At 38.8% G+C, this 18,208-nt stretch overlaps 1 protein-coding gene across 1 annotated transcript in view; it reads left to right on the top strand.

Moving 5' to 3' along the window:
* The window catches only part of LOC124776978 (heterogeneous nuclear ribonucleoprotein U-like protein 1), a 127,269-nt gene that overhangs the window by 61,742 nt on the left and 47,319 nt on the right, over positions 1-18,208 (top strand). The window contains exons 7-9 of the mRNA XM_047252218.1: positions 5,323-5,435; positions 5,526-5,786; positions 15,652-15,774. Of these exons, the coding sequence (XP_047108174.1) occupies positions 5,323-5,435; positions 5,526-5,786; positions 15,652-15,774 (497 nt within the window). The remainder of the gene's footprint in view (positions 1-5,322; positions 5,436-5,525; positions 5,787-15,651; positions 15,775-18,208) is intronic.

Raw genomic sequence — 18,208 nt, 5'->3', positions numbered from 1 at the left:
GACAAACACGAGTGTGATGACTGGTCAGTATTTGTAGCTCTCGTACACTGGTGATGTTTCACTATTGAAAGTAGGTCCAACTTATGTATTAGATATCTTATTACTCTCTCATTTACAATGAAACTTTCAGACATTCTGATGTATTAACAGCCATCAACATTTTTCTTAATCACACTTTAAGTAAATAGTTTTAATTTCAAAAATCTCGTACATTCAGTCTCCGTAAACAGTACTTGTGTTCTGATTGCCTCCTTATTAATATGTACTGTGAAAGTGGATGACACTGCTCTGTGTTTTGTTGCGAAACATGCAAGTGGAAAATTGTTCATGACGAGAAACAAGTTGTTCTTAATGTTTTTCACAAGCTTACAGAGAAAAATGAGCCCTCCTGTTTTCGAGAGACATTACATAATAAAAAGTAGGTCACATTAAAGTTACATGCATGGTGTAATCAGTAGTGTCATAGAATGATAAACAATTGTGTTTTGAGGTGGCAGTTTGAATCTTCCTCCCTCTCTCTCTCTCTCTCTCTCTCTCTCTCTCTCTCGCACGCGCGCGCACTGGAATTCTTTAAATACAAGTTAATTAACTCATACTTAACAATCATTTTTCAAGAAAAATTGGTGTCCTCTAATTTCTAGTCACATATTGCATGCAACATTTTGTTTTCATTGCAAATATAAATTCTGAAGTATTGATGTCTTATAAAAGATTGCTGAAGTTGAGGAAACATTACGTGATATAATTTTTTTGAGGAACGTGAAAAATCAAAGACAGTGAAACCCCACTTTTACACTTTATAAGGGACTTCAAATTAGTGTAATACGCCAAATTAGTGTAATATGCGGGCAAATGTAAAATGTGGGAAATAATGTTTTAAGCTGTAAAAGTTACATATAGGATACCCCCTTGCATTTTTGTACTTTATGGACGGGCACATAATAGGCATCAAAATACTCTTGGCTGGGACTAGCTTATTATCAAAGAAAGGTTTATTATCTAATAAAAACTGCTGATGAAATGGGAACTGATAATTGGGAAGCAGAAAAGTTTGACTCAGTTTCACACATCATTACCAATGCCATGGAACACCTGCAGCTGCCATTCATTATTTAATTAATGAAACACTGCACCAGTTACATATTTTTTCATGCTTAGCACAGTGTGGTTTAAGAATTTTTATCTCTATATAAAGTGCAAATATTTATATAAGTATTTTGTGCGGTGGTTGTATATGTGTAGTTCTGCGTGTCTTGAACTATAGTCGTCTTTTTGAGGTTATCCGTTACTGTGCTTCCTCGGTTGTGTAGAAAACCCCACACTCAGACTATCACTCACAATATTTTGTGATGTAACATCACAAAAAATACATGTGTAAATATTGCACTTAACGAGAATAAATCCTTGTAACACGTTTTGCTCAGCATGATAATTACGAAATTCATGCTGTGTTTAAACCAAAAACATTTGAGCAGTGCAGACTGAATAAAGATGTCACCACCTAATGCTACAAGCAGACAAAAGACTAAACACACTAAATTGGTTCGACAGCAGTGTGACGATGATTACGACAATCGCAGAACTGTGCGTTTGTTGTAATAGACAATTTGGAAATGGTTGTGATTGGTCTTGCTATCTTTATTCGTATGAACCTAGTTACTTCTATCAGCCACCACACAGAATAGAGTTTGGCAGCAGCGGGAGATATGGCACACATTGTTCAAACTTTAACACATTTACCATTTCAAATCCACTGAGTAGAGCACCCTGGTGTCAAAAAACTTAACCACCTAATGTTTGTAAACACTGTTTAACATACACATTATTCCAGTGTCATTTTATGTCAGTTTTTTTCCACGAACATTTTTTCATAAAGCGTGAATTGTGGGAAAATTATAAATGGGTTGGTGCAAAATCGGGTGTGAATTGCCATTGTACATGTAGGAAATTTGACGAGAGTGATAAGAAACATTGTAAATGGTGGGAAAATGCTAATTCCAGGAATGTAAAAGTGGGGTTCTACTGTACTCATTATTCTAAGGTGCACATTGTTTTGTAGGACAGATGTGGTCTCTCACAAACCAGAGTGATAAGTGTCATAGAAACATGGAAAACAATAATTTCCTTGGTGTCAAGCACAATGTGCAAATGCTACTTTTTAAATTTGTCACCATAACATGGCTGTCTGAACTCATTAGAACTGATCTAGAGCAAAGTTGAGAGATTTGTCGCAAGAAATAACAAGATATTTAAACTGCCATATGTACCATAACTAATGCACGGTGATGAAGTACAGAACAGCATGTCATAAAGAGGAGGAGGAGGAAATGTGGACTTTCTGATGGCTTGAAGTTCTGTTGCTGATCGTCTCATTATCAACTGAGCTGTACTGAAATGTACAGAGATTACCAGACGCTCTGCAATACCTTCAGTTGCTTCAGTATTTAATTACATGGGAAATCAGCAGTGCACTTTTATGCCACACATAGCTCGTGCAGAACAATTACCCTTGTTAAAGTCAATAAATTTTCATCACTCTCTTTTTAATTACTGTACTATGTTAGCTAAGATCGAGGGCATGTTATGTTTTCTGTCAGGTCAACTAAAGAGCATATCGCCTGAGTTTTGCCTTATATAATTTCCTTCTTTTTAAAAATTGAATTATACTTAAACCCATATTGTTTCCTGCTCATCTCTTTTTATGTCTTTACTGCAGCTGGTCATATCCCTGTAGGTTAGTTGGATCACTTGCCTTGTTCACATCACTGTAGGTTAGTTGGATCACTTGCCTTGCCAGTGCTGTCAAAGTGAAATGCACCGGTAAAGCTGTTACTGTGTATCATCCCTGAGTCGATGTTTGTGTAACACACGTAATAAAACATATCCTCATTATTGTACTTACTGTCCTCGAGCCAGGTTGGCTTCCACACCACGTAAAACAAAATACGATGAGGTTCCAGCAAATGCAGATTATTACACAGTATAATGTTTACATGAGGTTTATTCTTATGACTAATGAGTATATCATACATTTACAGAGTTTTCCCTGTAGTTATTGTATTGTAGATAGCAGAAAGTATACAAACTACGTATGTACAGACTTATTAGTTCTGTACACTGATTTCAGTCTATACCGTATTTACTCGAATCTAAGCCGCACCTGAAAAATGACTCGAAATCAAGAAAAAAAAAATTTCCCGAATCTAAGCCGCACCTGAAATTTGAGACTCGAAATTCAAGGGGAGAGAAAAATTATTGGCCGCATCTCCAAATCGAAACAAAGTTGGTCCATTGTAATATGAGACACAATTTAGGTCGAATGAATGATGATACAGCTACAGTAGTTTGGTTTGAGTCATAAGCTTAGCAGTAAAGCTTTAGCAGGTAGCCATTGCTATGCGTCAGGCGTTCTGTCCGTATTTATACGGGTACCCTTTCTTTTCCACGTGCTTCGTCTGGTTTGAATTGATTGCTTATTTTTCTTTGATCTGATAAGCGCAGTTTTCTTTGTTATAGGTGTTTACGTCACTCTAAGCTGAAAATGCATTACTGTACTGTGTCGTGCATTGTTTGTTGCATTCTGATAGTGCGTGTTTACGGCCTGTCGCCGCTCGCGGCATGGCTTGCTTTTGTGCGCGCTACCGCCGCTTACAATTAAAGAAAAAAGAGAGAGAGAGAGAGAGAGAGAGAGAGAGAGAGAGAGAGAGAGAGGAATTGTCTCATTAGCGAAACAATGGCAAGAAACTGCTATTTATTGTTACTTACACTGCTGCTTTCTTTGATAATGATCAACAAGAACCAAATAATAGACTGCGTATGATAGATGATGTTCTGAACGAGAGTTTAGCGAAAAATTTTCTCCGTTTGAAAATCTTTGCAGGCGCCTCTTTAGTACATTACCGTCTACACAGAAATTAGTCATCTTAGATTTAAAAATCTAGTCAATTGCCGTACTTCATTTCTGACTGTATCACTATTAAGCATAAGAATAATATGAATATAAACATGACATGATATGTATATTCTTCCGCGTTTGCTGTTGTCTCACTCTAGTTTCGTAGTTTATTAGGCAGACAGGATTTAAATGATATAGCAGCAAACATGAAACAATACATGGCAAAATGTTAATATTCGTATTATTCTTATGGTGACGAGAATACTGCATGTGATTTCACAGTTTATAAAAGTTCCTGTTAGCAACCATCTCTTCTCACAGATAGGAAAAAATTCTGAACGTAGAGTTGGCCGTATTGACAAACATCCCAAACCGTCTTACCAGTCGGATTTTCGTAGTACATTGAAATGCTGATACATTCGAAGATGAACAATACGGAATTTGTATTTACTTCGTTGGATAATGTGTGAAAATGCAGTGGTCGAAAGTCGGGGCGGAGAAAATAGCTCGTCTTCCACCTTTTTTTTTTTTTTATATAATTTATTTACTGACGCAGAGGTTTTGGCGCCAGTATTTATCTTTGTGCCTACAAAGCATGCCTGTGTAGCACTACATATATTCGACGGCAGAAGTAAGTTGTGGCGGCACCCACCAACTTTTTTTCTGAATTTCCGCTTGCTTTGCACTCGATTCTAAGCCGCAGGTGGTTTTTTGGATTACAAAAACCGGAAAAAAAGTGCGGCTTAGATCGAGTAAATATGGTAGCTCGTAGGTTATCTGAAACGAACTTCTATTTTGCTGTATTGTTTTTCCTTGGCATTCCGTTGTTGATTGCATGGTACAAATCAGGAATGCGAGTAGATGCCACTACATAACATTTTCTTATTGACAGCATAAATTTGTGGTGTAAGTATCTTACACTGTGATTAGTTACATCCAGTAGCAGTAATTGTAGCGTGTGTTTCATGAGACTTTGCTAAGAGCCTGTGGTAACACAGACAGTAGATTAGATGTGGCTGCATCAGTACTCGATGGGCTTCTGGTCGACAGTTCCCCCGATTGCTAGTAGCTAAAGGTGCTCCTGCTTGGAGGGTTCAGCCCTCTAACAACACAACAATTGTGTGCTAGTGCCTGAAGTGGTGTGTGAAATTGGCGGTGTGTACCACCAAGGTGACAGTCAACAGACTGCATGACAATGCTTGTTTTGACTATTTAGATACAGACTTCAATGAATTAAGACTTCTGAAATGTTACTAATCTGTATGCTAAAATCTTTAGTTAAGAGTTGCTTCACTTTCAGAGACTTAGTCTTCATTCAGCTTTTAAATCTAGCAGTGTGTGCTGTCACAGGTGCCTCATTTACCATCTGTTAATGATGATTAAGAAATGGTGTTTATAACTTGAAATTATTCTTATTTTTGTCACAGGTGAGGAACCATTGTCATATGGATATGGAGGCACAGGGAAAGCATCTACTGATTGTAAATTCAAGGACTATGGAAGACCTTTTGTTGTTGGGGATGTTGTAGGAGCTTACCTGGTGAGAAGTGTTAAATATATGGTGCATGACTTAGTAAAGGTATTACTTTCTATTTCTAAATACTAAATATATTGAAATTTTGTTTGACAGGATTTGGACAGTGAACCAATAATCATGTCATTTACCCTGAATGGAGAATCTCAAGGAGTTGCATATGAGATTGCACGGTCAGAGTTGAAAGGCCAAGCACTTTTTCCACATGTTTTGACGAAAAATGTGAAGTTTGAATGTAATTTTGGACATAAAGACATGTGGTTTCCACCACTAAATGGTTATGTGCCTGTTGCTAAAATCCCTCTTCAAAAAAGAATAGCTGGTTCAAAACGTCCAGAGAGGAGAGAGGACTGTGAGGTAATGTTGGCCTTTTAGAAAACTGGTGTCACCAAAGAAACTTCTGATTTAGATTCTAGTGATACCTCCTATCTATAACTGCTAGAAAATAGTATATTATTTTTGTGCACATGTGGGGAAAATTGAGGTAAAATTGTTTACTAATATTAAGCAAATGTACTTGCAGAGCTTGCAAATTTATTTAGTTATTTGTTTGAAGGCAAATGCAATTTAAATAGATTGATTTTCTTAAATAAATTAATTTATTTTATTTTTTGAGTTATGCATAACAGTTTTTCAATAAAATTGCTAACGTGTGACATTTCTCTCTTCATTTGAAACTGTCAGTATTTGTTGCTTGAGAGTTTTTCCAGAGTACACAAGTTGCTTATAGTCTGTTGTCCTGAAAAGCAGACACAGAACTTTTTTCCTTCAGCTGGGTTATAAGTAATTGTTTATAGCAGTTGGTGGCCCACGGCACTGTTCCAACATTTAGATTTTGTTGTTAAAAGCTATGTACAGCATATCGCACTCAAAAAATTAACTTCGAATTATGGCACCTTTAGAAGTTGGTTATTATTGAAAGGTGACACTAAAAACTGGAATAAAGATGCAACTCCCATGAACATGTCAGATTTATGAAACCATTGGCTTGAGAGTAGTTTTTTATAGACAGAGAAGAAAGAAACGTGTGTTTTAAAAGTGGAAGTTAAATTACTTTGAACTATGTTTGTAGCACATTGGCCTCTTAATGACCGACTTCTCTGTAAGCGTTTGACAGTTTGTAAAGATATTGTAGTATAATATTGTAGTATAATATAAGGGAATAGATTCAATTACTATCTGAAATGCTAGGATGTATACAATCATTCAAATGTGGATGGACTAAGTCAATAAAGTGCACTCTACTCCGACAATGTGCTTTACCTGTACAATAAAACAATGAAAATTCCCAGTGGAATAGCAACAATATAGGAAAAGACAGATCGCAACTTACCTAAAGAAAACTGTAGACACACACAATTAAGACATACATAAAGCTTTCAGTCACAGTCTTCATCAGCAAAAGAGAAACAAACACAATCGTGCACACGTGACCAACTATAGCAGCTCGAGCCAGAATGCAACTATCAGGTTGTATGCAAGCAACAATCTGTAGAGGGCGGGTAAGGGAAAGGGATAGTAGTGTACGGGCGGGGGAGGAGACAAATGCTGTCGGGTGGAGTATGCAGGTACTAGAATGCCAACAGGTACAGCATCAGGAGGTTGTGGAGCTGGGTGGTGGGGAAAAAATGAGTGAAAACAGAGGATTGGGGAAAGAGGGACAGGTTCATCGGCAGTGTGTGGCAAACAGAGGGTGGGAGATCAAGAAAGGGGAGGAGATAAGATGGAGTGGAATCTGTTGGATGGAGGGTGTGGGGACAGGATGTTACCATTTGTTTGGGTGGGATAATTGCGGGAGCAGAGATTGTGTTAGCTTATAACTTCGATCTGGACAGTTCAGGAAAGCTGGTGGTGGAGGGGAGGATCCAGATGGCTTGGGTAGTGAAGCAGCTATTGAAATCAAGAACGGTATGTTCAGCTGCATGTTGTGCCACAGGGTGGTCTACTTTGCTCATGGTCACAGTTTGGCAGTGGCTGTTTGTCCTGGTGGACAGCTGATTGATAGTCATACCAATGTAAAAATCTGGTAAATGACATAGCTGCTTTCACATTTCGACTGGCCACTGATAGAGTGGGATAAACATTTGACAGGACTTGGCAAGTTTTGCATCTGGGTCTTCCACAAGGATACAATCTTTGTGGCAAGGGGTTGGCACTGGGATTGGGAGTAGTATGGGACTAGGATGTTGTGGAGGATGGTGGTCGACGGAACACCACTTCAGGAACGGTGGGAAGAAGCTCTGTTAGGGTGGCCCTCATTTTAGTGTGTGCTGATAATCAAAGCCCCTGGCAAAGGATGTGTTCCAGTACAGGGTGGTACTGGATGATGAAGGGGGCACTTCTTTGTGACTGGTTCTTGGAGTTGGTGGGAGGGTTGGGGGGTGTGGAGGGGGAAAAGGCAAGGGAAATTTGTTTGCGGACTAGTTATGGGGGGCAAGTGCCTGTCTGTGAAGACCTTGGCGTGACCCTCAGCTTACTGAGCAAGGGGGTTCTTGTCACTGCAGATACACCATCCCTGGGTGGGAAGGATAGTCTGGTGTGAAATATGATAGCTGTCGAAATGTAGGTATTGTTAGTGGTTGGTGGATTTAAGGGGAACCAGAACTATCCATCTCCTCTGTTGCAAGTAAAGGGAACATTTTTTCTAAAATCATTAAACATACTGCTTTGGAATTTGGATTACGTGTTCAGTGAATATTTCTCTACAAAGTTATAACACCATGTTAAGAAATATTTATTGGTTTTTGTTTTACAATTTTTTAAACAGATGCTTTTTTTTCTAAAATTTTGCACTTTTTCTTCTGTAACTCTTGAATTATACAATATTTTTTTACAGTTTGTTATAAAAATGAAGGAAAAGAAGTAAAAAATATTGTGTATAAATTTCGTTGATATACTGTTAGCAGTTTTTGAGAAAATGTTCCTCACAGATGAGCATTTTGAAGTTACGGGGAATGGCTTCCAAAGTTTGTAACACATTCCTGCCCCATATGATGGATTATCAGCATCCTCTTCTTTTTCCAATGTTAGTTTCCTTTTCACCGTTTTTTTCTTCCCTTTTGCTGCATGTTGTAAGCTTTTGTCTCTTCTTCCTGCACCTCTTAATCTTTCTTCATCAATTAAGCACATCATGGAAATGGTGGTGTGTCCTGGTTGGAAAACCTAAACGTTTCAGCACATCACATTTGATAATGTTTCCTTCATAGTATGTTGCCACTGCATCATACACTCCAAAATGCAATGTTTTTATCTGTACAAACTCTTTTGGGAATCCTAATCCAAATTAAATTATTTACACTTTCAGTTGGATTTTGTTTTCCCATGTAAACACTTTCCCAATAAACTTGATCGTGATAACTCTCTGAATATGGGCTTAATTACATCAATTACAGTATTTGGCAAACTGTTTTTATGGGCATATTCCTTTCCTGATTGGTAAATACACCATGAGTCATCACATGTAGGGCACATTGCAAACTTCTGCATTACATTTGTTACACTTCAATAACATTTTACATGCCAAACCAATGTGTGAAGTTATTTTCAATTCCAGTCCTCTTTCTTTGCAAACTTTGCATAATATGTTATGTTTCAAAATATTAGAGAGCAAGAAAATGTTAATTATTTCATTCACATCATTACTGTCACTTTCATAGTTTTCAAATTTTTCTTTACTGTCACAAAGTTTCTTGCTTTAAGAAGTTCTATCACATTCATTTGGAGCAGTCAGTGAAGCAGTCTGAGGAGCATCTCCCTTCGAAACAACAAAAGATTTCTTCTTCCACTCATTGTGCCTTTTCTTAAACACTTGATTGCTGAAACAGGGCATATTGGTATCCACAAATCAAATGCGTAAAACAGGTATGAGCGATATTCGTCAAATATGCAAAATTGAACAGCTAAACAACACAAAGCAAACTCCACAAGTCAACACACACGGTATAGCGTTTATGTTTACCGGTATGAACAGCCACTTGTCACAGAGATAAAGCCATACAACTTTGCAAAACAAAACTGTCTAATTCTGCAAAGATAGCGTGCTTCCAGGTAGCGAGCGGTGCCGTCAGAGGTGACACACCAAGTTGCTACAACTGTTTACGTGGCGCGTCAACTTTGCACCGATAAAAAACACACTGAGAATTCACTTAGAAGGGTAAAACTTGATTTGTTTCATTCAGAAAACTCCAAATAATTTTATAATGAAAAAACCAAAAAACATTGTCATTTTCATCGTTCCGACTCCCCTTAATGTGGACAGTTGTGGATGAGGCCATCAGAGAGGAGGTGGTCAATGTGTAGGAAGGTGGCATGCTGGGTTGAGGAGGAACAGATGAAGTGGATGGGAGAGAAGGTGTTGAGGTTGTGAAGGAATGGAGATACGGTGTGTTCGCCCCGAGTCCAGATCATGGAGATGTTATAGAGCCAAAGCATTCCTGTAATACTGTCAACCTTACCACCAAAATCTTCATCTCCACAGAAGTTTGTCCTATCAAAGGACTCGCCCTTAGCTCAACTCTCGAATTTAACTGAACTCTCAAATTTAACCATGATGAACTTGTCGAAGATCTACTCTTCTTCTTCCATTCCCTGCAATGGGAAAATTTCTTTGCCACCAGTCACTCCAGCCAAAACCAATATAATCCCAAAATTGAACCCTGCCTCTTCCAGTTCATACCACCATCCAACTGTGATCCTGCCCCCCTCCCACCTAACCACCCACGGGTCACCTTCCAGGAATTCCTTGCGTCTCCCCAAGCTCCTCCCTCAGAACACCAACGTTTCAGTAAAAGATAGAATAGCCATACATAACCTCTTTGTGCTAATCACCTCATCTGCAAACAAAAGTTCCGTCACTGTTGTTATGAATCACAGTGAGTACGTGGCAGACCTCTGCCAATTATCTGACTCCTCTGCCTATAAACTGCCAGAGTGATCCCATTGCAGAAGGCCAACGCAACCTCCAGACCCTGCTTAAAGCCACAGGCTCTCCCGCTCTCTCAGGTCCTCTCCCCTGAATTCATTCCCTCCTCACCACTATCTCACACACACACACACCTTCTACATGCTACTCGAAATCCAAAAATCCTAGCTGCCCCATTGTGGCCGGTTATTATTCCCCACTGAAAGAATTTCGACCCTCATTGACAAACACCTCCAACCAATTGCCCATAATCTAGCCCCCTAGGTCAAAGACACCAACCACTTCCTTCATTGACTGTCCACCACCCCACTCCTTTACCTCAAGGATCCCTACTCGTCACTGTTGACTCCACCTCCCTATACACCAACATCTATCATGCCCATGGTCTTGCTGATGTTGGACACTTAACTTTTTCTACATGCTTCAGACTCCAAACCCACTACCCCATTCCTCATACACTTTACTAACTTTATCCTAACCCACAACTACTTCCCCCTTTGAAGGGAAGGCATACAAATCTGTAGGAGAGCCATGGGCACCCACATGGCGCTCCCTCCACGATGCCAACTATATAATTGGCCATCTTTTCAGGTTCACTGGAATCATCTTTGTGCCCTGGACTCAGGGCCAAGACACACTATCTCCGTTCCTTCGCAGTTTCAAAACTTTCTCACTCATTAAGTTCACCTGGTCTTTCTCAACCCAGTGTGCCACCTTCCTAGACATTGACCACCTCCCCTCTGATGGCTCCATCCACACCTCTGTCCACATTGAACCCACCAACAGTACCAGCATTTAGACAGCTGTCATTCATTTGGCACTAAAATATCCCTCTCCTACAGCCTGGCCACCCAGGGATGATGTATCTGCAGTGACAAGAACACTCTCGCTGAGTATGCTGAAGGTCTCACCAGCATCTTCAGATAGACACGCTATCCCCCAGACCTAGTCTGCAAACAGCTCTCCTGTAACATTTCCCCTCAAACACCCAATCCTCCACCCAACCCCAAGAACCAGCCACAAAGGATTGTCCCATTCATCAACCAGTACCATCTCAGACGGGAACAACTGAACCAAATCCTTCCGCAGGGATTTGATTATCCTGCCCAACGCACTCCCCCCCCCCCCTCCCCCTCCTAAAGTGGTGTTCCATCAGCCATCCAGTCCCCACAACATCCTAGTACATTCCTATGCCAACCCCCATCCCAGTACCAACCCCTTGGCACAAGGAATGTATCCCTGTTGAAGACTCGAGTGCAAGACCTGCACAATCCATCCACCCAACACTTCCTATTCCAGCCCTGTCGTAGGTTTATCCTACCCGATTAGTGGCTGGGCCACCTGTGAAGGCAGTCGTGCCATTTACCATCTCTGCTGCAATCTTTGCACAGCTTTTTATATTGATATGACTACCACCCAGCTGTCCAACAGGATGAACAGCCATTTCGAAACTGTGGCCAAAAGCAAAGTAGACACCCTTGTGGCACAACATGCAGCTGGACATACTAAGCTTAATTTAAATGGTGGTTGCTTCACTACCTGAGCCATCTGGATCCTCCCCTCCACCACTTGCTTTCCTGAACTGCCCAGATGGGCTCCTGTAATTATCCTAGCTTCAACCTATGGTAACATACTGTCCCTACACACTCCACCCAACAGTTTGCAACCCATCCGTCTTATCTCTTCCCCATTTTCATTTCCCATCCTCTGTGTTTGCTGCCATTGCATCCTCTGTGTTTGCTGCCATTGCACCCATCTATCTTTTGCCGCTCCTCTCCTTTTTTACTTGTTTTTCCCCCACCTTTTGGCCTCACAACCTCCTGACGCAGCAACTATTGGAATTCTTGTCTGTGCACGCTGCACCTGACAGCGTTCATCTGTCCCCTGCTTGTACACTAATATCCCTTCCCCTTCACTGGCCCCTCCAGATTCCTTTTTGCATCCCATGTGATGTTACATTCTGGCTCGAGCTGCTGTGTGTGTGTGTGTGTGTGTGTGTGTGTGTGTGTGTGTGTGTGTGTGTGTGTTTCTCTGTTGCTGATGAAGGCTTTGGCCAAAAGCTTTGTGTGTGTCTTTTAATTGTGCCTGTGTGCAACTTAATGCCTTGTTTATGGTAAGTAGCACTCTATCTTTTCGTACATTATTACTATCTAATGTATAGTACAGTAGATATTTTCAGGTAAGTCTTTTCCAAACAGATCTCCGTAAAAAAGAAGAAAATGCGGTGATCACAAGTATAAAAAGATTTCATTGTTAACTTTGTTTTAAATTATCAGTCTACAATTTACATCCATCCAACAGTCATTGTTGGGTAAAGACAATCTTCATGCATTGCTGCCTTCAGAAATGCTAACAGCATTGTTCTTGCTTGTTTTTTAATGTCATCTACGCACCTTCTTTTAGGTCACGTTTTGTATTTTGTTAGAACCCTGCAAAGTGCTGTTGTGGTTCCTATGTCTCCCCAACTAAATGTCCTTCTACTCACAATTTAATTTTCATTTAGTTAAAATTCTGAATTCCACTCCAGCCTGTTTGCTAGCAATTCCCAATATGAGTGTTTCCGTTGCTCACTGAAAGTCTGTTTTTCAGTGGTTTCAGTACTAAATCAGTGTCACGTCTGTTGATCAAAGCTGGTTACTTACATCGACTGAACTTTCCTTTCTAGACATGTTAGTCTCTCTTAGTTTACCAGAAACTCTCCAGGGCATTTTACTACATTTTATGCATTCTGGTGTTCATCCAGTCATTGCTTTGTCACGCTAAATACACAATCGTAAACAGACTCCAAGAATTCATTAACACATTAACGGAAGGTAAAAGTAAGTGTACTCTTTCAGGAATCACACCAAATGATCATTCTGTTTGATATATGGAAACTTAACTAAAGGTTCTTAAGTGTTCGTACTTATATATCAAGAACGAGATCTGCATAAAGTGTTTGGCACCTAGCAAAAGTCACTGATCATTTGTTTGTAGGTTGAACCGTGTTGGTGCTAGCACAGCCCTTTGTGGTAAACAATTCTGCTTTTCCCATGTGCCTTTTCAGTCATCAAACAATACATAGAATTCATAGTGGAAGTAGAATTATTTGAACCAAATGGTAGTCTAGGAATGTTCTGTATAGCTTTACAGAGCAAAATGTTTTGGTCTATAGTGTGACAATTGGAAAAGAGATCTACCAATGTCACAACAGTGTTTAGATTCTTACCCAAGACTTCATCTGTGTTCCTAAGGTGAGAATAGGACTTCAACAAAGTTTGCCAGTTCTGAAAGCAGTTTGCTGTGGTGTTATTTGTGACTTACCTTGACACTTGATGAAGTTTAAATGACAGTGTGTTCAGCATTGAAGGAATATGTCAACATAAAGCACTTTTAAGACGTCCTGAACAACAACATTTTGACAATATAACGACACTTTCCCTTCAGTGTCTCTAAAATTATGAGGGCATGCTGAAAAGTAATGCCTCTGAATTTTTATGTGAAAACTTCTAAATTTTTTTAATAAAACAATCATCAACATTCTACATCTTTATTGTGCATGCATACATATTTGCAGTACTCTGCCACTAGAGGGCTTTGAATTGTACCTTGTAACATGGCGGTATAGAACGTGACTGTTGATGCCGCTGCTTGCTGTAATTTAGTTTTGAATTCGAAGAGTCCATCCACACACAGATCCTGACGGTGCCAGATCTCAAGAGTGCTACAACATTCATACATGTTGAGTTCCCCTGTTATCTATTGTAATCCATACAGTCCTTAATTGGCCCTCACCCAATTTTCATTTGTTTTCAGGACTTCTAGTACTTCACTTTGATAGTGACGAAGCAGAGCAAGTAGAGATCAGGTTGTGCCAATGTCAACAGAGTCAAACATTCTGCAGTGACTGTATCAACAAACTCTCTCAATGGGAGAAATATGTTGCTCGTCGCAGTGATTACGTTGAGAAATAGATACGTAGATACGAAGAACAAAAATATAATGTTAATAAAGATTGTTTGATTTAAAAAAGCTTTAAGAGATTGACATAAATTCGGAGGCATTACTTTTCAGCATGCCATCATATCTTATTCTATGCTAGAATTTATTGAACACTTCACTCAACTGCACATTTGATATATTTTTCTTTTTCATAAAGGCAGAAATTAAGAACAGAAGCGAAAAATAAACTGTCAGGAGAAAATGCCAGCATTAGCAAGAAAAACACTGAAATAGCCTTTAAAAATAATCTTTCCCTGTCCCTACTCATAAGTTTCTGGTGCAGTGTATTTCCCTGTTTTCCAAGAGTGCTAGTTCTGTAAAGTATGCTCTAGAATTGTGAAGATTGGAATTTAGAGGAGAGGTAGTGATGGAAGTGAAGCTGTGGGGGTGGGTGGTGAGTAATGCTGTGGTAGAGCACTTACCAACAAAAGCAGAAGTCCCAGGCTTGAGTCCCAATCTGACACTATGTTTTAATTTGCGTGGAAGTTTAAATACTGCAAGGTGTTTTGGGAAACGGGAGCCATTGAATATATTTTTGTGGCGCAACAAAGTTTGACTCTGTAAAATGTGATATATCGTCAAAATAAATTAAAAAAAAAAAAAATTGGTGATAGGGCAGTCCGTATGTATTATTTGAGCAATGGTAACAAGGTGGTCTTTTAACCGCCATATAACATAAAATGTACTAGCATCCAACTGCATTGCTGTAACAGTATTCCTCTGGCTTCCATACATGTTTCCTCTCCCTGATATACATTATCTTGCATTCTAATGAAGCAGAAAACTCTTTCTGAGCTATGCATCTAAGGAACAAAGAACTGAACACTGTAACAGATAAACTTCTGGACAGGAGCATCCAGATAAAATCAATAAAATAGTGTACATACAGGTTTTCACACAGAAGTCTATTCTTATTTATATCCAACTTTCATTTAATAGTTATAATTATTGAAGTAGAGGGCTCTTGGGGACTGAGTGTGGGTTGGAAGTCGTGCATATAATAATGATCTGTAGATTTATGTGTATAAATAGACCTGTGTCCCCTGCTGATGCATTCTTATTTAAGATTTGAAAAAAGAAATAATTATTATAATTATTGTATTGTAATTTCAGATAGAAAAATACTGACCCATTTGTTTCAAAACAGCCCTTTGTATTAAGAAAAAGCTTGGGTTTTCGAGGGGAGGCAGATATTTAAGTCGTATCTTTTTTATTGGCTCTGCACAAGTTTCATTTAATTGCTTAGGCTTTAATGTATGTTGTTCATTCTGTATAAATTGCTCAAATTTCATTTATGCTTATTTGATACAATTTTTTCAGATGATAATGATGTGTGGTCTTCCTGGCTGCGGTAAAACGACATGGGCAAATGAGTGGTATATGAAACACCCAGACAAGAAATACAATGTATTGGGCACCAACAACTTGATTGATAAGATGAAGGTACAAAATCTTGTGTTTTTCTTTCACATTTTGTGAATTGAGGCAATAGAAATTTTGTGTACTCATTATGTAACTGTTTAAAATCATTCCAATTTAATATATCACACTTACTTAATATCTTCCGAAGGGTCAGAGCTATAGAATTTTTCTCTTAACCCTAACTTTTTATAACACGTCGTTAGTAGAGATAAGTGACTTTATCAGGTCACATATTGTTGGTTTTGTGTTGTAAGAAGAAAATTGGATCTTCGGGTGCCCCACAATTTTGAGGAATTGCAAATCTGTAGTCAGTGAAGAAAAAGCTCCATATATGATAGTCAGTTTCAAAAGGACCTTACTCCGAAATCTTAATTTTTCAGGAATGAAGGAAAACATTATGAAAGAAGTATGTCCAGCCTCTTGTAGAAGGGTCCTTTTCTTGAGGAAGATATTCATACATTTGGTCAAGTTAAGTTTTTAGTAGTGTTTTGCATTGTTGCGCTACTATGACGCTAATCAGAATACGTACAGACTGATGACCATAGATGTTAAGTCCCATAGTGCTCAGAATACATACAAAATCATTTCATCAATATCAGCAGTACCAGCAGCGTTATGCACAGGCAATTTCATCAAGGCATCTTAGAAATACCGATATTCATGCAGAATATAAAAAAGGAAATGTTGAATGTTTTGCATCTTGTTCCTGTTAATAGCCACTGGTCCAATGTAAGCCGTTTCAAAATTAAAAACGCACACTTCTGGAAATAGTTCATAGGTGAATTTATGACTTTCGGAAGCATTGGCAATCATTTCATAATATAAACACTGTGTCAGCTCTTCTAGATACCTGTTTCATCATGGAAAGTTTTCTGTCAGATTCATTATACAAATTTCCGTGAATAGGAAAAAACTGTTCCACTTTATAAAACATTTAATGTCGACCAAAGATGCACACACTTGAATCTTTTAGTGATTCTTACTTTGCCGAACACTACCCTCCGAAAACAAACTGCTGTTTGACATCTTTCTACTACATCTTTTGTGCAATCCGAGGGGAAGGAGCACACTTAATGTGCTCCTTTCTTCTCATTGCCTTCATGATATACCTGCATTCCGTTTAGGCATTGTTGGTAGTGGCAAGTTTCATCTGGCTGATAAGAGACTGAAAACAGTACAAGCTTTTGGAATCAGTAATGAATTTCTTTGGCCAAAGAATAAAAAGGCTGGAGGATGTTGGGGAGGAAGCTAAAATTAAACTATATAATACAGAATTTAAGATTCTCAAGCAACTCTCTCATCCAGTTCCATGAAGTTTTGCCTGCACTTTTCAATAAAGTTGAGTATTTGCTCAAGCATTTTGTTCAGTCCACATCTTACACTACACAATGTTCTCCAATCCCAACCCCTCCAAATTGATAACAGACATTAGGTTTTACATTGAATGATGCTGTGAGATTGTGGCATTTCTGTTCATTTGGCAGTGCCAGGATTGTCAAAAATGATACTCTGTCTTACTACTGTATCATTAGCAATTGGGGGTGTAGTTACTGGAAGCTTAAGCATTTTGCATGGTAAGTAAAAAGACAAAAGTGATACATAATGTGGGAAATGACAACTATTAGTAATAGGTTTTACGTTTTTTCCTGTACTACATGAGCTTCTAATAATCATATAAACCTGACACAGTATTGCAAGGGGAAGGAGTTAAAGACCGAAGGTCATACATTGTCACATTTAGTTGGGTAGAAAGGAGTGAAAATGGCCTTTTTGTAGCAAATTGTCTTATGCTGTCATTCTTGTCCTCTTTTGTGTAACCTTTTAATACAACTTTGTGGTGAATATAGTGGTATTGACAACACACCTCACCTTAAATCTTAAATCTAGAATCATAGTCCGTTACGGAATTGCATTTTTTCCAGTTTTTGAGGTTTTTGCCCGCATTACAATGTTGAAACCAGTATTGTTGTTTATAGCTAGAGAACTGAGAAGGTAGTTCCCCTGTTTCCATAGTTTTTATTTTTGTCGTTGCCTCCTAGCATGTAAATATTTATCTTGAATATATGTCAACAATGAAGGGACAATTGCTATAACGTTAACTAATGGTGCAGTTTATATGATAAACTCTAATTCGCTTTCAAGCAGCACTAATGTAAACCGATTTGGAAATTAATTCATTGATCGATTACAGGCATATGGGACAGGAGTTTCCATTTGTTTGATAAGCCCATAAATGAATTGTCCAGGAAGGCACTACCATCTCACTGTGAGAATAAAGTTTGGCAGTATGGAAACAACAATCATTTGTGGGTAATCTCTCATCAGTGAGTCATTATTTAAACATTAGTGACACTCAAATTTATATTGCGTTTGTGAGAAGCAAATCACATCATGATCTTGCTATGTTTCTCGGATGACCATGTTTACACCGAAAGGTATACCACTCACAGCCATG

Source organism: Schistocerca piceifrons, chromosome 2 (assembly GCF_021461385.2).
Source record: "Schistocerca piceifrons isolate TAMUIC-IGC-003096 chromosome 2, iqSchPice1.1, whole genome shotgun sequence".
Classification (NCBI taxonomy): domain Eukaryota; kingdom Metazoa; phylum Arthropoda; class Insecta; order Orthoptera; family Acrididae; genus Schistocerca; species Schistocerca piceifrons.
Note: the sequence above shows the minus strand (reverse complement) of the source record. Positions and strands in the feature narration are given on the sequence as shown.